General features: G+C 61.1%; 1 protein-coding gene across 4 annotated transcripts; it reads right to left on the bottom strand.

The window, feature by feature from the left end:
* Positions 1-5,882: 5,882 nt before the first annotated feature.
* LOC135974885 (complement C2-like) lies at positions 5,883-25,356 on the bottom strand. 4 transcript variants are annotated; one of them, XM_065564032.1, is made up of 18 exons: positions 25,016-25,356; positions 24,355-24,588; positions 23,976-24,161; positions 23,478-23,651; positions 23,121-23,270; positions 22,718-22,854; positions 21,384-21,525; positions 20,204-20,350; positions 19,946-20,035; positions 17,055-17,195; positions 16,630-16,721; positions 15,842-15,959; positions 14,819-14,963; positions 14,582-14,658; positions 13,512-13,603; positions 7,023-7,164; positions 6,726-6,775; positions 5,883-6,119 (listed from the first exon to the last, which is right to left on the bottom strand). In XM_065564032.1, exons 1-18 carry the CDS (start codon positions 25,059-25,061, stop codon positions 5,943-5,945), a joined length of 2,340 nt encoding a protein of 779 aa, XP_065420104.1. In that variant the 5' UTR covers positions 25,062-25,356; the 3' UTR covers positions 5,883-5,942. The 4 variants fall into 4 exon arrangements, with proteins under 4 accessions (XP_065420104.1, XP_065420106.1, XP_065420107.1 ...); XM_065564034.1 differs by having other exon boundaries at positions 22,718-22,851; positions 25,016-25,355; XM_065564035.1 differs by having other exon boundaries at positions 23,121-23,243; positions 25,016-25,352.
* Positions 25,357-25,629: the final 273 nt, after the last annotated feature.

Consider the following 25,629-nt stretch of genomic DNA (forward strand, 5'->3'; position numbering starts at 1 on the left):
TGGGCTGTGGGCGGGGGAGGGGGCAGGTGCTAGGAGGGAGAGGGGGCGGGGGAGGGACAGGGGTTGTGGGGGGAGGGGTTGAGGGGGAGCTGGGGGGCGAGGGGAGCTGGGGGGAGGGGTTGAGGTGGAGCTGGGGGGCGAGGGGAGCTGGGGGGTGGGGGGAGGGGTTGAGGTGGAGCTGGGGGGCGAGGGAGCTGGGGGGAGGGGTTGAGGGGGAGCTGGGGGGCGAGGGGAGCTGGGGGCAGGGGTTGAGGGCAGCTGGGGGGCGAGGGGAGCTGGGGAGAGGGGTTGAGGGGGAGCTGGGGGGCGAGGGGAGCTGGGGGGAGGGGTTGAGGGGAGCTGGGGGGCGAGGGGAGATGGCGGGGAGGGGTTGAGGGGGAGCTGGGGGGCGAGGGGAGCTGGGGGGAGAGGTTGAGGTGGAGCTGGAGGGCGAGGGGAGCTGGGGGAGGGGTTGAGGGGGATCTGGGGGGCGAGGGGAGCTGGCGGGGAGGGGTTGAGGGGGAGCTGGAGGGCGAGGGGAGCTGGGGGAGGGGTTGAGGTGGAGCTGGGGGGCAGGGTGGGGGGGTCTCTCTCTCTCGGCCAGTTCCTGGTGCCCCTTGCGAAACCTGCCCTGCCTGGCACCGTGTCCGGAAATGACGGGGGGGGCGGGTCTGAGGGAATTCACGGGGGGCTGGGAGAGGGCATGAGCCAGTGTCAGGAGGTGGGGGGCAGGAGGGGGCACAGGGGGCAGGTGGGGGCTCAGGTGGGGGTTCAGGGGACAGGTGGGGGCACATGGAGGCGGGGGGGCAGGAGGGGAGACGCCCCCCCCCAGCCCAACCAGCCAGGTGACTTTCGGGAAATGGGGCAGCAAACACAAGGGGCCGCCCCCCAATTAATTCCCCTCCCTAAACAAACTTCCGCCTTCCCGCGCCGGCTGCCAGCTGCCCCCGCCCCGGGCCAAACCGCAGACCTGGGTGGGGGGGGCACCTGCTGCCTTTCCTGAGAACTGGCAGCTTTGCGTCCCAGAAAGGAGGGTGTGAAGAGAACCCAGGAGTCCTGGCTCCCAGCCCCCCACTCCAATCCCATCCCAGACATGCAGCACATGGGGCTGAAGTCCAAGGCCAGTATTTGTATACGTGGGTCACGGCCCCCAGCACCCTCCCCCGTCCGCTCCCTGCCCCAGCCTGGCCGGGACCCGCCCATTCACCCCTGTCCTGGGCCTGCCTGGGGAGGGAGTCAGACCCCTGGAGAAGGGAATGAGAGAAGGGGGCACTGCTGTGGGGAATCTTGCAGCCCTGGGGTACCTGGCCAGGGGCACTGCCATTCGGAAGCTCAAAGCCATGGGGTACCTGGCCGTGGGCACTGCCGTGTGGAAGCTCACAGCCCTGGGGGGGTGCCCGACTGGGGGCACTGCCAGGGGGAAGCTCACAGCGCTGTGGTGGCCGATTGAGGGCACTGCTGTGGGGAAGCTCACAGCCCTAGGGTGCACGACCTGGGGCACTGCTGCGGGGAAGCTCACAGCGCTGGGCTGCCTGGCAAGGGCACTGCCATGGGGAAGTTCACAGCCCTAGGGTGCTGTCACGGAGTGTGGGGGAGTCGGGGCCTGCACCCCCCACTTCCTGCCATTCCCCGGGACTCTCAGCCAGCCAGTAACACAGAAGGTTTATTAGACGACAGGAACACGGCGTAGGGCAGAGCTTGTAGGTACAGAGACCAGGACCCCTCAGTCAGGTCCATCTTGGGGGGGTGGGGAGCCCAGACCCCGGTGCTGGGCCCCACTCCATTTCCCCAACCAGCTCCAAACTGAAACCCCCTCCAGCCCCTCCTCCGGCCTTTGTCTCTTTCCCGGGCCAGGAGGCCACCTGATCTTTGTTCTCCAACACCTTCAGCTGGCACCTTGCCGGGGAGGGGCCAGGCCATGAGTTGCCAGGAGACAGGGTGTCGGCCATTCTCTGTGCAGACACCATCACACCTGCCCTCTCGGGCTCTGCAACAGTCACACCCCCTGATCCCACCACCTAGAGACTTACGAACTGCAAAGGGGAAACTGAGGCACCCACACAGTATTCAGAGAAAATATTAAGAACATCCCCACTTCATCACAGGTGCACGGCTGGGGGCACTGCTGTGGGAAGTTCCCAACGCTGGAGGGAGTGCCCGACTGGGGGCACTGCCGTGGGGAAGCTCGCAGCACTGAGGAGGTACTGAGCTGGGGGGCACTGCCGTGGGGAAGCTCACAGCACTGGGGGGGGTGCCCAGCCAGGGGCACTGTGACGAAGTGGGGATGTTCTTAATGTTTCCTCTGAATACTGTGTGGGTGCCTCAGTTTCCCCTTTGCAGTTTGTAAGTCTCTAGGTGGTGGGATCAGGGGGTGTGATTGGTGCAAAGGGCCAGGGTGCATAGGTGGCCGACACTCTGTCTCCTGGCAATGGATGGCCTGGGCCCCTCCCCCCTGCAAGGGGATGCTAAAGGTGTTGGAGAATAAAGGGATCAGGTGACCTCCTGGCCCGGGAAAGGAACTCAGCAGAGGAGGGGCTGGAGGGGGTTTCAGTTTGGAGCTGGCTGGGGACGGGGAGTGAGGGCAGACGGGGGTGTCTGGCTCACGGGACCCCAGAATGGACCCGGCTGAGGGGTCCTGTTCTCTGGACCGACAAGCTCTGTTTTAGACCGTTTTCCTGTCATCTAATAAACCTCTGTGTTACTGGCTGGCTGAGAGTCACGTCTGACTGCGAAGTGGGGGTGCAGGACCCTCTGGCTGCCCCAGGACCCCGCCGGGGCGGACTCGCTGTGGGAAGCGCACGGAGGGGCATATGCTGAATGCTCCCAGGAGAGACCCAGGAGGTGAAGCCGTGTGAGCTCCTTGCCCTGGAGACAGTCTGCTCCGAGGGAGAGGAGGCTCCCCAGAGTCCTGGCTGGCTTCGTGGGGAGCAGTTCCAGATTGTCGCCCGGGGACTCCGTGACAACTGGTGGCAGCGGTGGGATGTACTGCACCCCGTGAATGGCGCTTCTTGCGACTGGGGAGCAGTAAAACGAAGGGGGGATACCGAGGACCAGGCGTGCCGAAGGCTCAGAGGTGGGATGGTTTCAGGGGGCGATTAACCCCTAGGAGTGTGTGACCAGCGAGAAGGACGTTTGCAGTAACAGGGTCCCCCGGGGGGATTGCAGCGAGCGGTCCCAGGGGCGGAGGAGTCTGCAGCTCGACCCTGGCAGAGAGGCGGTGACCACGAGAAGGGCTGGCACACTAGGGGTTCTTCCTGGAAACCGTGGGGGAGCTGAGAGCACACGGGCCTGAGTCCAAAGTAGGGTGACCAGACAGCAAGTGTAAAAAATCGGGACTGGGGGTGGGGGGTTATAGGAGCCTATATAAGAAAAAGCCCCAAATATCGGGACTGTCCCTATAAAACCGGGACATCTGGTCACTCTAGTCCAAAGCACCTGGGGAACAGCGGAGTGATGGCCCATCACCATCTCCTCAAGAAGGACATTGTGATCCTGTGCAAAGAGAGGGTGACGCACTGGGAAGTTCCCCAAGGCCCAGTGAATCGTGCAGCTGGAGGACGAGGACGGCCCTAAGGAGCAGAATCCTGACCCAGACGGGGCTACAAGAGGATCTGGGAGCAGCTGGAGCAGTAGCCAGGCATCCCCGAGAGTCTGGTCCCCGACCAGACGGGGGTCTTCACGCTCGGGTTCCCCATCGGGGGATCGGAGACGGATGGGACTGGAGCTGAGTCCGAGAGAGCGAGAGGACATGAGAGAGAGCGAGAGCCCGAGGAAAAGCTGCAGGAGAAGCAGCGGCAGCATGGACGGGCGCTGGTGGAGCGGAGAGGCGTAGGGGGCTCCCCAGGGGTGAGTGGGGATAGACCCCGGGCTGCCAGTTCCGCAGGGACCCTCGACACTAAATTGCTGCCCCTGGTTAAGGAGGGGGGGGGGATGTGGATGCCCACCACACGGCCTTCGAGCAGGCTGGTGATTTGAACCAGGGGGACCCTGCGGAAAAGCCCTGGTATCTAGCTCCCTTGCTGGGTCCCAAGGCCATAGATGCTGTCAGCCAGATGGGTGGGTGGTGGACAGGCTCCCACTCCTGGCCCCGGCCTATGTCTGCGTGGAGTCTCCTGGGCTCAGGCCCCTCGGACCCCCAGTGGGAGCGGAAGGTGGGGGTCAATGGGGGGACCTGCCTGGGGTGGCGAGACCCTGGGACACAGAGAACTGGTGTCAGGCCCCGGGTGGTGCAGCCGCAGATGCTGAGGGGCTGTGTGACCTGGGGGAAGGTCCCAGGGATGAAGCCCCTCGCCCGGCCTATGGTCCGGATCCCTGTGCAGACCCAGGAGGGGTCGGGCTGGCTGGTCGTTGGGGTTCTCCAGGATCTCGGCTGTGAGGTCCTGTTGGGGGGTGACTGTGTCTCTTTGGGACAGGATCCAGGCCCCGCTCCTGTAAGGGCCGAGGATTTGAATTTGAATCCAGGGAACCAATTGGCTAAGAGGGAAATGGTCAGTGAAAATGCAAATGACCTGGCTGGCAGGAGGGAGGGGCTGCTGGGCTCAGGATACCTGCCCACCTGTAACCAGACCCCTGGGGCGGAGTGGGGGGGAGAGATGCTCCCCACCCCCCTGCACACCGGAGAGGGGGCTCACGCTGGCTCTGATGCTGTGACCAGAGCAGAGATCTCGCTGCCTGCCCCCACTGGGACAACAAGGACAGTGCTGGGCACGGTGGGAGCTGAGACCCCAGCTGAGTGGGGGGACCCCAGCTGAGTTGGGGGGGACACAGGCAGGGCAGGTCGGCTGCCAACCAGGTTTGCCTGGTCCAGACGTGCTGCTGGGAAGTGATTACACAGCAGGGATGGAGCTACCAGGGACAGGGCTCGGGGGGCTGTGACCCCAGGCCCAGCCAGTGAGAGGGAACAGGTCCCACTCCCTCCCCCAGCAACTGAATTCCCGACCGAGCTGCAGAAGGATCCCTCCTTGGAGAAGCTGAGGGAACTTGCTGGCCACAGCGCTGCAAACCCCCTTGGGGACGGCTGCAGGGACAGAGTCCGGTGGGAGAAGGGATTCCTGTACCAGGAATGGGCTCCCCAAGGGGAAGTAGAACTGGGGGGAATCGGGAGGCAGCTGGGGGTGCCCCAGGAATCCACGGGGTTCTTCCCGTTCGAGCTGCTGGATGGGAGAAGAGTGAGGGGACCCCTGGACCTGAAAAGGGAGGATTGGGAGGAGAAGGGGGAAGACCCCTGGGTGGGTCTCTTCCCTGAGGTGGGAGCCAATCTCCCCATCAGGTGTTCCCCGTTCAGAGTCACTGGGAAAGCAGCCCAGAGCCTGGGGAGAGAGGTCAAGGACATGCTGGCTTTAGATGGGATCCAGCCGTTCAACAACTGCCCACAGGCCCGGCAAGGTGCCAGCTGAAGGTGTTGGAGAACAAAGGGATCAGGTGACCTCCTGGCCCAGGAAAGAGACAAAGCCCAGAGGAGGAGGGGCAGGAGAGTTTCAGTTTGGAGCTGGCTGGGGACGGGGAATGAGGGCAGACGTGGGTGTCTGGCTTGCGGGACCCCAAAATGGACCCAGCTGAGGGGTCCCGTTCGCTGGACCTACAAGCTCTGTTTTAGACCGTGTTCCTGTCGTCTAATAAACCTCTGTGTCCCCGGCTGGCTGAGAGTCACGTCTGACTGCGAAGTGGGGGTGCAGAACCCTCTGGCTGCCCCAGGACCCCGCCGGGGCGGACTCGCTGTGGGAAGCGCACGGAGGGGCAGATGCTGAATGCTCCAAGGTCAGACCCAGGAGGTGAAGCCGTGAGAAGACAGTCTGCTCCGAGGGAGAGGAGGCTCCCCAAAGTCCTGCCTGGCTTTGTGGGGAGCAGTTCCAGAGCATCGCCCGGGGACTCCGGGACAGGCACAAACCACACAGAGACCCGAGTTAGCAAACACTGTTATTGTGGGGGGGGCGCAGGCTGTGGGGGGGCGGGGGTGGTCCCCGCTACAGGATAAAGGTCTCTCTCCCCAGGCCCCCCAGGTGCTGGCGCAGCCAGTCCTGCACCCGGAAAAGGCTGATGTAGAAGTCGCGGGGGACGTGGCCCCGGGTGGGTGGCCTCCTTTCCACCTCCTTCTGCTTCGAGCGGCAGGGGCTGTAGGTGCCCCAGCTAACCACACCCACCTGGGGAGACAGACACGGGGCTGGGACCCAGGCGTCCGGGACAGCTCCCCCCCACCTGCACAGCTCCCAGCCCTGGGGACAGAGAGGATGGGACCCGAGCGTCCAGGACACCCCCACAGCTCCCAGCCCCCAGGCCAGAGAGGATGGGCAACAGGCATCCAGGACAGCCCCTCCCCACCGCCCCACGGAGAGAGAGGATGGGACCCAGGTGTCCAGGACACCCCCCCTCCCCGCCCCACGGAGAGAGAGGATGGGACCCAGGTGTCCAGGACAACCCCCCCCCCCGCCCCACGGAGAGAGAGGATGGGACCCAGGGATCCAGGACAGCCCCCCCCCAGCCCCACAGAGAGAGAGGTTGGGACCCAGACGTCCAGGACAGCCCCCCCCCCTGCCCCACGGAGAGAGAGGATGGGACCCAGGCATCCGGGACAGCCCCCCCCCGCCCCCCAACACACACAGCTCCCAGCCCCCGGGCCAGAGAGGATGGGACCCAGGTGTCCAGGGCATCCCCCCGCCGCCAACACACACACAGCTCCCAGGCCCAGGGAGAGGGAGGATGGGACCCAGGCGTCCGGACAAGAAAGCTGGGGGGAGGGGCTTACCAACCTGGAAATATCTCCTCTTCTTCTCCAGGAACAACCCCCCCCCAGATTCACCTGTGGGTGGAAACCAGAACTCAGACCCACAGGGGACAAATCCCCTTCCCTGCCCCCCCCGAGCCAGCCAGTCCCTGTCCCTTCCTTGCCCCCCTGAGCCAGCCAGTCCCTGCCGTGGGGCCGAGGGAGCCGGCGCCCCCTAGAGGGGACAGACCCTTGCCCCATTCCCTGCCCCCCTGAGCCAGCCGGTCCCTGCCGTGGGGCTGGGGGAGCCAGCGGCCCTTAGAGGGGACAGGCCCCGTGTCACCTTTGCAGGTAGACTCCTCCTTCGAGCCGCCGCTGGCCTCCTGCCCAGAGCAGAGGAACCGGTCGGTCACCACCTGGGACACGTCCGACACGTTGGCGTAGATCATGCCAGGCTGGATGGCGCCACCAATGCACGAAGGGCGCTGCGGGCGAGAGCCAGGGCTTAGCCGGGCACCAGGACTCCTGGGTTCTCTCCCAGCTTGGGAGGACAGGACCCTGGGTTCCCTCCCACCGTGGGGGGGCAGGACTCGTGGGTTCTCTCCCACCTCCTGGAGGGGGGTCTCCAGACTCCTGGGTTCTCTCCCACCTTGGGGGCGTGGGTAGGACTCCTGGGTTCTCTCGCTGCTTGGGGGGGGGGTTGGGACTTCTGGGTTCTCTCCCACGGCGGGGGCAGGACTCCTGGGTTCTCTCCCACCTCGGAGGGGGGGGCAAGACTATTCACCCCCTAAACCCCTCCCTGCCCCCTGGGGCCGGGCGCAACTCGGGGGATCCCCGGCACCCGCGTCCGGTCAGCCCCTTCTCTTCGCCCTCTAAACCCCTCCCTGCCCCCTGGGGCCAGGCAGGACTCGGGGGATCCCCGGCACCCGCGTCCGATCAGCCCCTTCTCTTCGCCCTCTAAACCCCTCCCTGCCCCCTGGGGCCAGGCAGGACTCGGGGGATCCCCGGCACCCGCGTCCGGTCAGCCCCTTCTCTTCGCCCGATGTGACGAACTGGGCCTGTTCTCACTGTGGTCTGTGAATGCTGACAGGGGAGTGTGCTGGGATAGTCTGCATTGGAGGATGGAATCGGCCCGGGGGCGCATTCCTGGGAGTGTAACATGAGAACCCAGGAAGGGGTTGAAGGCCAGGTGACTCCTTAGCCCGGGAAACTGGACAAAGGCGGTGGGAGGGGTTGCTGAAGGCAGTGTGCTGGAAGCGAGCTGGAGAGATGGCTGGAAAACAGAGATGGCTCTGACCCCCCCCGAAGGGGGGGCGGGCTGGGATGCCCTGGGACCCCAAGCTGGACTTAACCGAGGGGGTCCTGTTGTCTGTGCCTGCAAGACCTGTCTTGGACTGTATTCCTGTCATCCAAATAAACCTTCTGCTTGACTGGCTGGCTGAGAGTCATGGTGAATCGCAGGAAGCCGGGGGTGCAGGGCCCTGAGTCCCCCAATACTCCGTGACAACTGGTGGCAGCGGTGGGATCTACTGCACCCCGTGAACGGCGCTTCCTGCAGTAAGTGACTGGGAAGCAGTAAAACGAAGGGGGATTGACGGGGACCAGGCGTGCTGAAGAGTGAGAGAGAGACGGTTATTACCCCTGGGAGTGTGTGACCAGCAAGAAGGACTTTTGCAGTAACAGGGTCCCCCGGGGGGATCGCAGCAAGTGGTCCCAGGGGCGGAGGAGTCTGCAGCTCGACCCTGGCAGAGAGGTGGTGACCTCGAGAAGGGCTGGCACACTAGGGGGCCCCCTGGGAACTGTGGGGAGCTGTGAGCACACAGGCCGGTGAGTGGCCAGCAGGAAGATGTATGCCAAGCGGCTTAAGAGCGACCTGGTGGAGCTGTGCAAGCAGAGGCGGCTGCGCATTGGGAGGCTCACCAAAGAACAGCTCATTGCCCAGCTGGAGGCGGAAGATCGCGCGAATGAACTGATCCCTGTGTCTCAGGGAAGCAGCCTGGCAAATGCAGCGCAGGCACCAGTGTCTGCCCCAGCTGGGAGTGGTCAGCCGGCTGCTGAGGGCTTCCCGAGACCCCTCCTTCCTATGCCTAGGGGAAGGGTGGGGAGGAGCCCAGCAAATACCGAAGGCGCCGTGAACCCCCCGGCCAGCAGGGGGTCCCCCCGGCGAAGCCCGCCGGCCAGCAGAGGATCCTCCCGGCGACGTTCGGCATCCGGGGAGCGGAATTGGCTGGAATGGGAGAAAGAGCTAAAACTGAGAGAGCTGGAGGATCGTGAACAACAGAGACAGCATGAACGGGAGAAGAAAGAGAGACAGCATCAGCGTGAACGGGAGGAGAAAGAGAGACAGCATCAGCGTGAAAAGAGACAGAGACAGCATGAACGGGAGGAGAATAAGAGACAGCATCAGCGTGAACGGGAGGAGAAAGAGAGACAGAGACAGGAGAATGAGAGACAGCGTCAGCATAACCTGGAACTGGCGAGATTGAAGGGCAGCGAACCCCCGGCTGCGGTGAGTGAGGGGGGACCCAGGACTGCACGGAGCTTTGATAAGTGCATCATGGCCCCATACAAGGAGGGGGAGGACATGGATGACTTCCTGGAGGCCTTTGAGACGGCCTGCGAGCTGCACCGGGTGGATCCCGCGGACAGACTCCGGGTCCTTACCCCCTTACTGGACCCCAAATCCGTGGCATTGTACCGCCAACTGGGAGAGGCAGAGAAAGGGGACTACGAACTATTCAAAAAGGCCCTGCTACGTGAGTTTGGGCTGACTCCTGAGATGTACCGGAAAAGGTTCCGAAGTCAAGATAAAACCCCTGAGGTCTCATATCTGCAACTAGCCGTCCGCATGGAAAGATACGCCAGCAAGTGGGCTGGTGGGGCCCAGACGAAGGAGGACCTGATTAAACTGCTGGTACTGGAGCAACTGTATAAGCGGTGCCCATCCGACCTGAGGCTGTGGTTGGTGGACAGAAAGCCAGAGAACCCGCGACACGCCGGGCAGCTGGCTGATGAGTTTGTAAAGAGCCGGTCAGGGGGTGGCAGGGAGGAGCCCCAAAGGAACAGGCCCGCCGCGATGCAAAGAGAGAGTTACCCTGGGACCTCCCAAAGGGGGAATATTGGAAATCCCCTCCCCCGGGAAATGCCCAGCATCAGGGACAACCGACCGGCTCGAGGGGACCCACGGGACCTGAGCTGCTATTACTGCGGCCGAAGAGGCCACGTTCGGGCCCAGTGCCCCAAGCTCAAGGACAAACTAAGCAGACCGAACCCGCACCGGGTTAACTTGGTAGAGGCCCAGACGGACGGGGGGCAGGCTTCTCACGCAAGAGGGGCTGGCAGCTTATCAACTGCTCAAGAGAGAGAAGGGCCCCAGGCCAGCTTCTCTGGGGGGCCAGATGCTCCGGATTCAAAGTTCTCCGTTTACAGGGTTGGCGCGGGGCTGTCCCTGCGGAGCGAGTGCCTTGTTCCCCTGGAGGTGGATGGGAAGAAAGTTTATGGATACTGGGACACGGGCGCAGAGGTGACACTGGCCCGGCCCGAGGTGGTGGCCCCAGATCGGGTGGTGCCCAACACCTTCCTGACCCTGACCGGGGTGGGCGGGACCCCATTCAAGGTTCCCGTAGCGAGGGTACACCTGAAATGGGGGGCCAAGGAGGGCCCCAAGGACGTGGGAGTGCACCACCATTTGCCCACTGAGGTGTTGATGGGGGGGGACCTAGAGGACTGGCCAAGCAGCCCCCAGACCGCCTTAGTTGTGACCCGCAGTCAGAGCCGGCGAGGGGCACTGCGCCCTGGCCTTGAGGGGGGTGCCTTGCCTGAGGCGCGGGACCCTAACCTGGTGGGGAGGGAACGCCCAGGGACGCGGCTCAGGGAGGCTGCAGCTTCGGACCCAGCGGGCGAAAAAGAGCAGGTGGCCATCCCCGTCCCAGCTGCTGAGTTCCAGGCCGAGTTACAGAGAGATCCCTCCTTGCAGAAGATAAGGGACCTGGCCGACCTCAATGCGGTACAGACCATGGGACGAGGTGGCCGGAAAAGGTTCCTGTGGGAGAAGGGGTTCCTGTACCAAGAATGGGCTCCCCCAGGGAAAATGGAGTCAGGGGGGATCAGGAGGCAGCTGGTGGTACCCCAGAAGTATCGCCGCCAGCTGCTGTGCCGGGCCCATGACATTCCTCTCTCAGGGCACCAGGGAACCTGGCGTACCCAGCAGAGGCTGCTACGGAGCTTTTACTGGCCTGGGGTCTTTGTTACTGTCCGACAGTACTGCGGATCCTGTGACCCCTGTCAGAGGGGGAGGAAGGCCTGGGACAAGGGGAAAACAGCTTTAGGACCCTTGCCCAGCATAAAGGAGCCTTTCCGGAGGGTGGCCAAGGTAAAAAGGGCGGCTCTGAACCAAGAGAGCCCAAAGCACAGACCTCCAGACTGAAGCGCTGGGAGAAAACCACAGCCCAGTTGGAGCCCCAGAGGTATGGGGGTGGGAAAAGGGCACAGGCCGTATAAACCTTCCCACATGCGAACTGCAAGTGCCATCAAGCACCCCAACCTAAGGGGGGGCGTGAAACTGGAGGGGCCTGGTGTAATTCTCACCAAGGAATGGGAGGGATGCGGGGGCATCCATGGGAACGGGGGTAGGTTCGAACTTCCCCGGGTCACTGGCTAAAGTGACCCTGCTCAGTTCGGTCTCGAAGGGGGGAGAGATGTGACGAACTGGGCCTGTTCTCACTGTGGTCTGTGAATGCTGACAGGGGAGTGTGGCTGGGATAGTCTGCATTGGAGGATGGAATCGGCCCGGGGGCGCATTCCTGGGAGTGTAACATGAGAACCCAGGAAGGGGTTGAAGGCCAGGTGACTCCTTAGCCCGGGAAACTGGACAAAGGCGGTGGGAGGGGTCGCTGAAGGCAGTGTGCTGGAAGCGAGCTGGAGAGATGGCTGGAAAACAGAGATGGCTCTGACCCCCCCCCGAAGGGGGGGCGGGCTGGGATGCCCTGGGACCCCAAGCTGGACTTAACCGAGGGGGTCCTGTTGTCTGTGCCTGCAAGACCTGTCTTGGACTGTATTCCTGTCATCCAAATAAACCTTCTGCTTGACTGGCTGGCTGAGAGTCATGGTGAATCGCAGGAAGCCGGGGGTGCAGGGCCCTGAGTCCCCCAATACTCCGTGACACCCTCTAAACCCCTCCCTGCCCCCTGGGGCCAGGCAGGACTCGGGGGATCTCCGGCCCGGTGCAAGGGAAGGAATTTGTCTGAGGACATCGGGTTTCTGCCGCCCGCTTGCGTGCGGGGGATGTGCTGCTGTTGGCTCCAGCCTCGCTCTTTGGCCCGCCTGGGAAGCGCACTCCGTTTCGTTCGGATTTGATGGTATTTTGCAGACACGCCTAAAAATCCCGTGTGGCAATGAACGGCCGGTGCCGGCCCAGGCCCCGGGTCCATGGTTGTGTGTGTGGCCAACGTGGCGGGACTGGCGCGGCTCCGGCGAGCGCCGGCTCCACTGACGTTCTGGCAGCGGATAATTCCACAGAAGGAACCGGGTCGCAGAGGAACAGACGCTGAACGCACAAAGCAGCCCCACCTCCCGACCCCGGCTCGGCCCAGCACAACTCCCAGAGCCCACGGCCCGGCCCATCTCCCCAGGGAGAGGTCACAGCGCCAACAGTAACACAAGCGTGTGAGTGTGTGTGCACGTGCGTCGGGGTGTGTGCTAGGGAGACCGGGTGTGCGGGTGTGTGTTGGGGTGTGTGCATGAGTCTGGGTGTGTGCGAGGAAGACTGCGGGTGTGTGCGTACATGTCGATGTGTGTGCATCGGTGTGTGTATGTGCATGCCTGGGGGTGTGCAAGGAAGACCATGTGTGGGTGGGGGGTGTTTGTGTGTGCATTGGGGGGTGTTTGTGTGCACATTGGGGTGTGCAAGGGAGACCGGGTGTGTGTGCGTTGGCAGGTGTGTGTCGGGGCGTGTGCGAGGGAGAGACTGGGAGTCTCTGTATGTGTCGGGGTGTGTGCAAGGGAGACTGTGTGTGTGTTGGGGATGTGCGATGGGGTGTGTGCGAGGGAGACCGGGGTGTGTGTGTCGGGGTGTGTGCGAGGGAAACCAGGTGTGTGCACGTGTTGGGGTGTGTCCACGTGTGTCAGGGTTTGTGTACGTGTGTCAGGGTGTGTACATGGGAAACGGTATGTGTGTGTGTGCATGCGCGCGTGTGTCGGGGTGTGTGTGAGGGAGACCGTGTGTGCATGTGCATGTGGGTGTGTGCGAATGAGACCAGGGGTGTGCGTGTTGGGCATGCGAGGGAGACTGGGGCTGCGCGTGCACGTGCCAGGCCGTGCGAGGGAGACCGGGATGCATGTGCCTGTCAGGGTGTGCGAGGGAGACCGGGAGAGCGTGCGTGTGCCAGGCTGTGCGAGGGAGACCAGGATGCATGTGCGTGTCAGGGTGTGCGAGGGAGACCGGGGGAGCGTGCGCGTGTCAGGGTGTGCGAGGGAGACCGGGGTGCATGCGCGTGTCAGGGTGTGCGAGGGAGACCGGGTGCACGAGGGTGTCAGTGTGTGTCTCTAAGCCGAGCTCCCCAGCCTGCCAGGCCAGCACCCGGGCAGCTCCCGCTCCAGGCACAGCCGGGCTCCCCTGCCCCCCAGCGCAGCAGAGATGGGGGGCACGGGGGACACACACACCCCATCAGCCCCTCCCCCCCAGCTCTCCCTGAGCAGCTGGGACAGGGGCAGCATCTTCTCCCTGCTGCAAATGGCCCCCCAAATGGGGCAGGAGCCATGGGGTGGGGCAGGTGCCCCCCACGGCACCTGGGACAGACCCCCCCCCCACTCTGGGGCACAGGGCCCCACCTACCGACTTGTTGGTCTTGATTTGCACATTTAACCTCTGGTTGTCCAGGGAGATGAAGTGGGCGGGGACCCGCTCCAGGCCCAGCAGCTCCAGCTCTGCAGGGCAGACAGCCGGGTTAGGGCAGGACGCCTGGGTTCCCTGGACGGGCGGTGAGGGCCAGGGCCGGGACGCCTGGGTTCCCTGGACGGGCAGCAGGGGGCGGGGCCGGGACACCTGGGTTCCCTGGACGGGCGGCGGGGGCCGGGGCCGGGACGCCTGGGTTCCCTGGACGGGCGGCGGGGTCCGGGGCCGGGACGCCTGGGTTCCCTGGACGGGCGGCGGGGTCCGGGGCCGGGGACGCCTGGGTTCCCTGGACGGGCGGCGGGGGGTGGGGCCGGGACGCCTGGGTTCCCTGGACGGGCAGCGGGGGGTGGGGCCGGGACGCCTGGGTTCCCTGGACGGGCGGCGGGGGCCGGGGCCGGGACGCCTGGGTTCCCTGGACGGGCGGCGGGGGCCGGGGCCGAGACGCCTGGGTTCCCTGGATGGGCGGCGGGGGCCGGGGCCGGGATGCCTGGGTTCCCTGGACGGGCAGCGGGGGGTGGGGCTGGGACGCCTGGGTTCCCTGGACGGGCGGCGGGGGGCCGGGGCTGGGATGCCCGGGTTCCCTGGAATAGCAGGGGGGGTTAGTTGTTGTGGCAGGGAGGGGCTGGGGCAGGACTCCTGGGTTCATTCCTTGGAAGGATGGGGTGGTGGTTAGAGTGAGGGTTAGTGGGTGTTAAAATCAGAGGGGGCACATTCAGCACAGAGGTTTTCACGTGGGGCCATGCCGGGAGCTGGCGGATTGGAAGTGGGTGGGAGCCACCCAGGCCTGCCCCTCCATGCCAGGCAAGCCGGGACGCTGGCTGGCAGCCTTCCCTGCTCTGCCCCCCGAGCCGCCCGCCTCCGCCCGCCGCTCCGAGCGGGGCCCCCACCCCCCAGGCCCCACCCCCGCCCTGATGCCCCTGCCCGCGGAGCCGGTGCGGCGAGACGCTCCCTGGGGTGCCAGGCTCGAGGGACACATGGGGCGATCACGGCCCCTGGGACGTCGCACTCACCGTGATCCCTGCACGTCGCCCCCTGGGGCTTCTTCAGCGCTCGGTTCGCTCGCGTTGTGCAGGGCAGGCAGATGGGTCTGGGGAGGAGACAGATGGGCGCTGAGCTGGGGCTGGCGGCCCCTAGAGGGGACAGGCCCCTGCCCCATTCCCCGCCCCCCTGAGCCAGCCCGTCCCTGCCCTGGGGCCGGAGGGGAGCCGGCTCCCCCTAGAGGGGCCAGGCCCCTGCCCCGCTCTCACCTGACCTGCCCGGAGAACTGCACGGCCTGCTTCAGTTTGATCAGCGACACGTCGTAGTCGTAGTATTCGGGGATGCCCTGGCCGGCCTTGGCCGTGACGTTGTACCTCGGGTGGTCGATCCTGTGCTCGATGGAGATGTTCAGCCCTGCCCCGAAACACAGCCTCAGGCCTGGTCCAGCCCCACGGGACAGGCCCTCAGGCTGGACGCTCCCCCTCGGGACACGGGGCTGATTCGGGGGCTGGTCCATGCGCCTAGGCCCGGTCAGCTTGGCAAAGAGACGACCGAGGCGGCTGGAGAGCGGGACCCGGGGTGTGTATTCGCCCCTTCCCGGAACACAGAAACCGGGGCACACGCGAGGAAGTGACCAGGCAGCGGGCTCCAAACCCACGCAAGGCATCACCGAGTGCCCCGACAACCTGTGGAACTCACTGCTGGAGGATGCTGTAAGGCTAAAGCTCCGGGCAGATGGGGCCATGGGTGGCTACTAGCCAGGATGGCCAAGGACGCAGCCCTCGGGCTGCCAGAGGCTGGGACTGGCCGGTGGGATGGTTCACTCGCCATCTGCCCTGCTCTGTTCGTTCCCCTTGTCGGTCCATGGGGCTGTTCTCCTGCCCGTCAGTGAGGTCCAGGCCAGCCAGGGGCCGGGCAGGGGTGCGATGAGGGGAACGGAGGGCCCAGCTCGGAGCTGAGGAAAAGTTGGAAAGGGGAGAAGGGCCGGAGGCGACTCTGCCAACAGGCGCGTGCCAGGAAAGAGGCTAGTGGTTAGAGCAGGGGGGGCTGGGAGCCAGGACTCCTGGGTTCTCCCCCAGGCTCTGGGAGGGGAGTGGGGGCTGGTGGGTTAGAGCAGCAGGGACTGGGAGCCAGGACTCCTGGGTTCTCTCCCCGGCTCTGGGAGGGGAGTGGGGGCTGGTGGGTTAGAGCAGGGGGGGCTGGGAGCCAGGACTCCTGGGTTCTCTCCCCGGCTCTGGGAGGGGAGGGGGGTCTAGTGGGTTGGAACGGGTGGGCTGGAAGCCAGGACTCACGCTTATCCACTTGCACTCTCCAGAGGGACGTGTCTGTCACCTGGTTGAAGCAGTGTGCGGCTGTCAGGACCCACGAGTCAGAAAGCAGGGACCCCCGGCACGAGGCGCCCGTCCTCCCCTACGGACAGGGAGAGGGTGTGAGGAGCAGGGAGCGGGGCGGACTGACCTGGGTATGGCGTCTGGTTTTACTGGGGCTAGCTGCATGGGTGATGGGAGAGCAGGGGGTGACTCCCCTTGAGTGAGGATACCTGAGCAGGTAACCTGAGCCGGGGGGGGTGGGGGTGGGCGACACCTTGGCCAGGGAGACTGGACAAAGGGAGAGGGGGAGCCGGGGGGAGGGGGAGAGAGTGGCTGGAGGAGGTTTCAGTTTCAGTTTCGGTTTGGGCTGGGTTGTGGAACGCAGGGAACCCCAGGGCTGGGGTCTGAGCTCCCTGAACCTCCCAGGAGGACTTGATTGAGAGGTTCTGGTTGTACCTACACGCTCGGCTGTAGACTGCACTCCTATTGTCCAATAAACCTTCTGTTCTACTGCCTGGCTGAGAGTCCTGGGGAATCCCAGGAAGAGGGGTGCAGGGCCCTGACTCCCCCACACACCGTGACAAGGGGCAAATGCAGGGAGGGGCCGTGGGAGGAGCACCCCCACTCCCAGCACTACCAGGGGGCCCTGCAGTGCTCACAGCCCCCGGGGAGGGAGGGAACGGGACCCAGGTGTCTGGGACAGAGGTTCCACCCCCCAGGGAGGGAGGGAATGGGACAGCACCCCCAGAGGGCTCAGCAGACAGACCCACCATGATGACCACGTGCCAGGGGTTCCGCTGCTGGTGCGTGGCACTCTGCGAATCATTCCCCAGCCCGCAGAGATCATGGATGTTTTTGGTGTCTGTGCCATGGGGGGGAAGAGGGTTAGTCCTCGGGGTCACTGCTTGCCATGCACCTCTGTGTGTCCCCCACACCCTAGGGTGACTGTCCTGGAAGACCCCCAAGCCCACATGGCCCCATAGTCCCAGCGGAGGCCCCCCCCAACTCTTCCCCCATGGGAAGAGACCCCCCGCTGGCTCGGTTCCCCTCTGGGAGAGACGCCCCCACCCAGTTCCAGACATGGAGATGAGACGCCCCAGCCCTCCTCCTTGGCAGCTTGACTAGACAGCCTGCAAAGACGAGGCCCCCACGCTGTGACAGGGGGATACCGCGCCCGCTGTCGGCCCCGATGTACCCAGGACATCCTCGAACGCAGCCTTGAGATTCTGGCTGGAGTCCATCCTGAAGGCGTGCCTCTCCCCTTCCTTCTTGGAAGCAATCTCATTAAGGCCAACCCAGTCCACCTCGTGCTTCCCAATCCCAAAGGCATAGATATCTAGGAGGCAAGTCAAGAAACTGCATGAGGGCACTGAGAATCTGAAGGGTTTGGAGCTGGTGTTGAGGCTGGAAGGTCACTGGAGAGCCCTGTCCCTGGTAGTGTGGAGTCTACAACCAGCAGTGTGCCAAGAACCAATAATTAGGGCATTTTGGAACCCAGCAGTGCCTACAAATGGTGTTGAGGCACCTAGAACCTGCGCTGATACACCTAGAACAAATAGGGCAAATAGCCCAGCAGCAAGGCACTAGGACTGGTACTGTGGTGCCTAGAATTGGCACAGTGCCTAAAACTTATTACTAGGGCATAAAAACGGCTATACTTGGTCAGACCAAAGGTCCATCTAGCCCAGTGTCCGGTCTTCTGACAGTGCCCAATGCCAGGTGCTTCAAAGGGAATGAACAGAAAAGGTAATCATCAAGTGAGCCATCCCCTGTTGCTCATTCCCAGCTTTCTGACAAACAGAGGACCTAGGACCATCTAGGACCTAATAATGCCTAGAACCAGTGTTGAGGTACCTAGAACCCAGAGTAGAAGGAATCCGCTAGTGAGGAATAGGGTGCACAGAGGAACCTGGAAATTGTAGCATATAGATGCTAAAATTGAGTTATCATTATTCATACCTATAACTGGCACCTAGAATCAAGAAAGCAGAAAACTTGGTAGCAAGATGAGCTACTAAAAAGTGTGGAACATCCCTCCCCCTGAACAAAGAAAAACGACCTTTTGGGTCAAAATTTTTCAGCAGGCAATATCTCTTTTCAGTTAAAACTGAAAAAATTGGCAAAAATTGAAATATACCCAGAAACTTCTGAAGAAAATTCTTAATAAAAGCCTTTGTTGCCTTCATCAAAACTTTTTTGTGGGAAGAAAACTCATCTCGTAGCCAGGTCTGGTCTTGGGAAAACAGAACAAGTGTAGTGGTACCTAGAACCAGCGGTACAAATAACTTGGTGGTAAGCTACTGAGCTGCTTAGGATGGGTGTTGAAGCACCTAGAACCAGCAGTGGTAATATCTTCATAGAGGAGTACTATTGGGATACCCAGAAGAGATTAAATAACCTGTTAGGTAGCAGGACTAACACAGAGGGCATCCAGAATGTATGTAGACACATCTAGAACCAATGTTGCAAAGAACATGCTGCTGCCATGCCAACAGGTGATATTAAATCATCTAAAACCAACAGTACAAATAACCTGTTGTGAAGGCACTGGGGTATACAGAGCTGATATAACACCAGGACAGAGTATACTTGGGCTTAAAGTGTCTGGTACCCCTGTTGAGGCACCTAAAGCCAAGAATATAAATAGAATACTGATGCGTCTAGAACTGGGAATTCCCAGATCCCTGAACTAGTTTTTAGGCACCTAGAACTCGTAACACCCAGATCCTGGCATTGCAGCGCCAAGGAAGATATTGACAAATCTAGAATGGGAAGTGCCAAGATCCTGGAACTGTAGCCACAGCCAAGTAATGAAGTGTGACGGGTTGGATCACAGAAACCCCCTTGGGAGCGGTCACCCGATGTGCAAAGACTACCCCTGCTTCTGTTTTCCCTGCCAGCTCAGGACTCCAGCACCCTGTCTTGCTGAGCCAGACACTCCCGTCTGCTCCAATACAGACCCAGGGTCTGAATCACTTGTCCCAAAGCTGCAAGTTTACCTGAAAACAGCTCACAGAAGTGTGCTTGTCTTTAGCACTCAGATGCCCAACTCCCAATGGGGTCTAAATCCAAATAAATCCGTTTTATCCTGCATAAAGCTTATGCAGGGCAAACTCATAAATTGTTCGCCCTCTATAACACTGATAGAGAGATATGCACAGTTGTTTGCTCCCTCAGGTATTAATACATACTCTGAGTAAATTACTAAATAAAAAGTGATTTTATTAAATACGGACAGTAGGATTTAAGTGGTTCCAAGTAGTAACAGACAGAACAAAGTAAGTCACCAAGTAAAATAAAATAAAATACGCAAATCTATGCCTAATCAAACTGAATACAGATAATCTCACCCTCAGAGATGCTTCAGTAAGTTTTTTCTCAGACTGGACACCTTCCAGGCCTGGGCACAATCCTTTCCCCTGGTACAGCTCTTGTTGCAGCTCAGGTGATAGCTAGGGGATTCTTCATGATGGCTTCTCTCCCCCTCTGTTCTCTTCCACCCCTTTATATATCTTTTGCATAAGGCGGGAACTCTTTGTCCCTCTGGGTTTCCACCCCCCCCCCCACTGGAAAAGCACCAGGTTAAAGATGGATTCCAGTTCAGGTGACATGATCACATGTCACTGCAAGACTTCATTGCTCACTTGCCAGCACACACATATACAGGGAGACTAACAGGTAAATACAGCCATCTGCAGACAATGGTCCTTGTTAATGGGAGTCATCAAGATTCCTAACCATCATTAATGGCCCACACTTTACATAATTACAATAGGCCCTCAGAGTTACATTTTATATTTCTAGTTTTAGATACAAGAGTGGTACCTTTATACAAATGTGATGATCACACTCATTAGATTATAAGCTTTGTAATGATACCTTACAAGAGAGCTTTTGCATGAAGCATATTCCAGTTACATTATATTCACTTCTTCTTATGTTTTTATAAAACCATATAGACTACACAACGTCACATGAAGCACCTAGAACCGGCATTAAGGCACCTAGAACAGGTAGATCACATCAATGAAGGACTGCAACTATCACTGGCATGTGGAATGGACCCAAGGGTGTTGGCAGACTCACCTAGGTAGTCTTTCCTGTCTGGCTTGATCTCTAGGACCCCTTCTATCTTGTCTACTGCATCCTTGGGGGATCCTCCCATGTTGTATTTGCCTGAAACAACATCCTATGGGTTAGCAGATATGACCCATTCCCTGGCCCCAAGATAGGGGCCCTTTGACAAGGGGCTATGCAGTTGGGAAGCTTGACCTGCACCCAGTGAGAGTGGGGATCAGATAACCCTTTTCCTGGCCCCCAAAGAATGGAACAGTCACTCCTCACCATCTGTCAGCACAATGATGGCATGCCGGATTTTCTTCCACGCATCTGGCTTGCCCTGCCGGTCAAAGGACTGCTGCTGGAACAGAATCATGTTATACACCTCCAGCAGCGCCGCTCGGATGTTGGTTCCAGTCCCGTTGCCATGATCTGCAAAAGGATAAAATACCCCACATACCTAGAACTGGTGCTAAAGCACCTAGAACCCAGGATATAGTGAAGCATCTGAAACCCATGTGGGGGAGCCTAGAGCCAGTAATGACAATAGCTAGAATAGATCTATCTAGAGCTGAATTCCAGAGGTGATGCGTGAGGGGGCATGTGGGATCACGTTCCTTCCACCCCCCAGATTTGCTGCTTGGCTTGGACAGAGCATGCTCACATGGACTGAGTATGCTCAGTAACACTGCTGAAGCCAGCTGCCCTTGCTCTGCCCCTCCCCCATCAGCAGGCATGGGTCGTCTCTGATGGTGTTGATGCATCTAAAGCCTTAAAGGAGGTGCGGCCATTGAGGCACCTAGAACCTATAATCCCCATGATGCATGTTGAGGCATCTAGAACCAACAATGTCTGTGACTGGGGTTGCGGTGCCTAAAACCAATAGTGTCCACAAGTGATGCTAAGTCATCAAGAACTGACAGTGCCCTGGACTAGTGTTGAGGCAACTAAAATTCTAGTGAGATTAAGGGCTGGTACTGAAGCACCTAGAACTTAACATTTCCTCCCACTCAGTTTCACTCTGCATTTTCCTTGGGTTGGGGAAATGAGTTCTCTTGAAGCACTAAATATATATATTTCCATCTGGGACTGTCTCTGTTTGCTCATATTGAATGCAATCAGGTCACGATCACTGGTCTCTAGGCAACCACCAACTTGCAGTCCAGTGATCAATTCCTCTTTATCTGTCATAGTAAGATCCAAAATAGAGTTAGTTCATGGTGGGTGCGATACTTTCTGAGTTATCAAGTTACATTCTATTATTTTTAGAAACCCTAATGATAGTTTATTACTGGCTTAACGAGACCACCACCGTCCATCTCCCAATCTAAAAGCAGGTGTTGAGGCACCTAGAACCCAAGTAATATCCAGGGTGCTGAGGCACCTAATACAGGGTGTGAGTGGTATTGACAGCCCAAGACCCCCATGCATTAGGGAGGCCCTGTGAAGAGGAAGCATGCAGGACCTTGAAAATTCATCCCCGTCTTTATCTTTCTGATAACCGCATCCGCGTCAGAAGCTTCTGGATCATAAATGGAAACGATTTTCTTGGGCTTGGTGGCGTAGGAGATCACAGCAAAGCTGGACGCTACTTCAAAGCTGGCAATCTGGAACGGGTGAGAGATAGGGAGGGAGGAAGAGGAGAACAGCATATGAGAAAGAACAGGAAAGTGAGCTCTATCAATGAGAGACACCTAGACCCAGTGCTGAGGGGCCCAGAGCAGGTACTGAGGCACCTAAACCCAACACTGAGACACCTAGAATTTGCAGCACGTGTGGCTGGTATTGAAGAACCTAGAACCAAGGTGGCGATACCTAGAGCTTGCAATGTCTATAAGGTGTCATTGTAGGTAGAATCAGCATATGGGCACCTAGAGCTTGTGTGACGAACTGGGACTGTTCTTACTGTGGTCTGTGAATGCTGACAGGGGAGTGTGGCTAGGATAGTCTGCATTGGGGGATGGGAGACTGGCCAAGGGAGAATACCTGAGCATGTAACATGAGAACCCAGGAAGGGGTTAGAGGCCAGGTGACACCTTTGCCCGGGAAACTGAACAAAGGCTGTGGGAGGGGTCGCTGAAGGGAGAGTTTCAGGAGCTGGCTGGTGACATGGCTGGGAGGCAGACAGGGCTCTGACCTCCCAATGGGGCTGGGGTGCCTTGGGACCCCAAGATGGACCTAACTGAGGGGGTTCCTGTTGTCTGTGCCTGCAAGACCTGTCTTGGACTGTGTTCCTGTCGTCTAAATAAACCTTCTGCTTTACTGGCTGGCTGAGAGTCAGGGTGAATCGCAGGAAGCCGGGGGTGCAGGGCCTGGTGTCCCCCCACACTCCACGACAGCTTGCAGCAGCAAGATTCCTAGAACTGGGGTACAGGCCCCTACAACTTGCAGCACTCATTGTTGGCACTGAAATACCTAGATCAGATGTGGGAGAAGCTACAATTTGCAGTGCCCATGGCCACTATTGAGATACCTGGAACAGGCATGCAGGCATCTAGAACCTGTAGCATTCATGGCTGGCCTGTGGTATGTAGCACCTGCACACAAGCCTCTAGAACTTGCAGAGTCCATGGCTGGTGTTGATGTACCTAGAACCAGCATGCATGTGCACAGAACTTGTGTCATCCAGGTCTGGCAGTGAAGAACCTTTGAGCTGACATACAAGGACCTAGAACTTGCAGCATCCACAACAGACATTGAGGTGCCCCGTACTATTGTAGACACCCCTAGAAATCGCAGTGGCCATGGCTGGTGTTGAGGCGCTTGAGAACCAATGCTGAAACATAGTCCCTGACTCACCCGGTCCACAATGTTCTCCACCCATTCCTTGAAGATCTGGAAGCTTTCTCTGTTGACGCTCTTTGAGGAGTCCACTAGCAGGTAGACGTTAACGAAGCTGTCCTTGCTAACAATGAGCCTGCGGCCCAGGAACGCTGCTGGGCAGGGGAACCGGGAGAGGTCATCCGCAACATCCTGGGGAGAGGGATCCCCCTGTGTGCCCCACCTCCCTTACACCCCTTAGTACTAACCCACACTCCCTCAATTCCCTCCTCTTCCCACTGCCTCTTGCCACCCCCATCTCTTGGACTTCCGCCCCCAATGCATCCTCATCGCCCTGCAGAGACCACCCTCTCCCCTTGGTCCCCACCCCGTCAGAATCCCCCCAGGGCCTGCCTCCCCCCCCACTCCCAGGCAGACTCACATGGCTTTATGATGGAGGCATTGAGGCCGGAGGAGGCCGAGGAGCTGGCCAGGCCCAAGACGTTGGAGAAGGAGGCTCCGAACTCGGCCCCGACGTCCTCCACCCGGTCGTAGGAGAAAGGGGCTGTGCGGGCAGGGGGAAGCGGGGCCCCTGTTAGCCAGGCAGCAGGGAACATGGCGCCGGAGGTGGGGGGGGAGACAGAGGGTCAAGGAGGGATGGGGAGCTTGGGCAGATGGGGAGGGTGTTGTGGAAGGTGATGAAGGAGCCCCAGGGGTGGGGGAACCTGGAGGGGGTGGAGGGCCAGAAGGGGGAGCCCTGGGCCAGGGATGGCGGTGGGGGTGGGGGGGAATCACTCACCTCTGCAGCTGGGCTCGGCCCCCGACCACTCCCCAGCCTCAGTGCAGACGCGCTGCGCGGACCCCACCAGAGACAGCCCCGCCTGGCAGCGGTAGGAGACCCGCTCGCCCAGCCGGTACCGGCTACCACTCTTCGTCGTCCCGGCCGGCACCCCGGGGTTGGGGCAGTGCTCAGCTGGGGGGAGAGAGAGGTGAGAACGGCCCCCAAATCCCTCAGTCTCCAACCCCCCGGGACCCACCTCCACCCCTGAGCTCCCTGGGGACATGGGGGTGCTTGGGGCATACAGGAGGTATGGGGGCTCTCAGGGGCGCAGGGAAATATGGGGATACGGGGGAAATGGGGGGCTCTCAGGGGTGCAATGGGGGCTCAGGGAGCTCTCGGGGGCGCAGGGGGATATGGGGCAGAGGGGAAATGGGGGGGCTCTCAGGGGATATGGGGGCACAGGGGGATGGGGCTCTCAGGGAGATATGGGGGCGCAGGGGGATAAGGGGGTCTCACCTCCATCGTCGCAGGCGGGGGTGCCCCCGTCCCAGTGCCCGTTCTCCTGGCAGGTGCGCTGGGCCGGCCCCCGCAGCATGTACCCGTCCAGGCACTCGAAGGTCAGGATGCTGCCCACGGGGTAGGACGCCCGGCGCGGCTGGAACGAGCCGTTCTCGAACGCCAGTTGCGCCGGGCAGCGGATCTCTGAAACCAGAACAGAACCAGAGTGGAGAGAACCCAGGAGTCCTGGCTCCTGGCCCCCATGCCCCACTAGACCCTACTCCCCTCCCAGAGCCGGGGATTGAACCCAGGAGTCCTGGCCCCCAACCCCCACCCCACTCTAAACACTAGCCCCCACTCCCCTCCCAGAGAACCCCGGTGTCCGGGCACCCTGTACCTCGGCAGAGCGGCTGGGGGAAGACGGAGCCGGTGGGGGTGCGGAGCGTGGTCCAGCGCCCGTCATCCTGGCAGAGACGGCTGCCCAGCGGGTAGGGGTAGAAGCCCGGGGGGCAGGAGTAGGTGAGCACACTGCCCGGGCGGTACCCGTCCGACAGGGCGAACGTGCCATTGCGGATGGCCACGTCCTGGCCACAGGAGGGCGCTGCCTCCTCGAGGGGCTGCGCCCAGGCACCTGGGGGAGACGGGGAACAAGCAGGAATGAACGCAAGGCCCAAGGGAGGAGAGAGAGAGATTCGGGGGGAAAGGGAGAGAGCGAATGAGACAAAAAGAGCAGAGATGAGAGAGAAGGAAGGGAAAAAACAAGAGAGAGAGAGGGGAGGAGAGCCCGAGAAAGGGGGGAAGAGAAAGAAAGAAAGAAAGGATGGACGGCTTGCGAGAGGGGAAGGAAAAGGGGAGAGGGATGGAGGCTTAAGCCGGGAGCGAGAGAGGGAGGGAGGGGCTGCAGGATGGGGGGACAGGAAAAGGGGAACGAGAAACAGGCCCAATGAACGAGTGCAGGGAGGACATTTCGCCCCCCCCCCACGCAGCTCGACCTCCCCGAACTCCCTCCGCGCCCTCGCTTGCCCCGTCCCTGGGGGGCTCCATCCCCCCCCCCGTACCTGGGCAGAGGGCGAGCAGCAGAAGGGTGCAGAGGGAGGGGGCCATGGTGGGTCCTGGGGGGGACCCGCGCACCTGCTCCTGGCCTGGCGGCTCTGCTATGGGGAGCCTCCCCCGCGGGGCCAGGGCCAGGTCCAGCCGTGGGTCCCTCCCCCCCAGGCGATAGGGCTGGGCTCAGGCTGGCAGCGCTCCCTAGGGGGAAGGGCCGGTGCCCCCCTGGGGCAGTCTGGCCTTGCGGCCCTGGGGTCAGGGGCTGTTTGTTTTGGTGACACACACGGGGCTGCACAAACAACGGCTCATTTCCCGGCTCCCCGGTTAATGGGTACAGGATTAGTGAGCCCCGAGCCAGTCCCGCGGTCCCGCCCCTGCCCGGAGAGAACCCAGGAGTCCGGGCCCCCCCGTCTGCTCTAATCACCAGCCCCCTTTCCCTGCCCCCGCCTGGAGAGAACCCAGGAGTCCGGGGCCCCCCCGTCTGCTCTAATCACCAGCCCCCACTTCCCACCCCCGCCCGGAGAGAACCCAGGAGTCCTGCCCCCCCGTCTGCTCTAACCACCAGCCCCCACTCCCCACCCCCGCCCGGAGAGAACCCAGGAGTCCTGCCCCCCCGTCTGCTCTA

Source organism: Chrysemys picta, chromosome 12 (genome assembly GCF_011386835.1).
Source record: "Chrysemys picta bellii isolate R12L10 chromosome 12, ASM1138683v2, whole genome shotgun sequence".
Lineage (NCBI taxonomy): Eukaryota > Metazoa > Chordata > Testudines > Emydidae > Chrysemys > Chrysemys picta.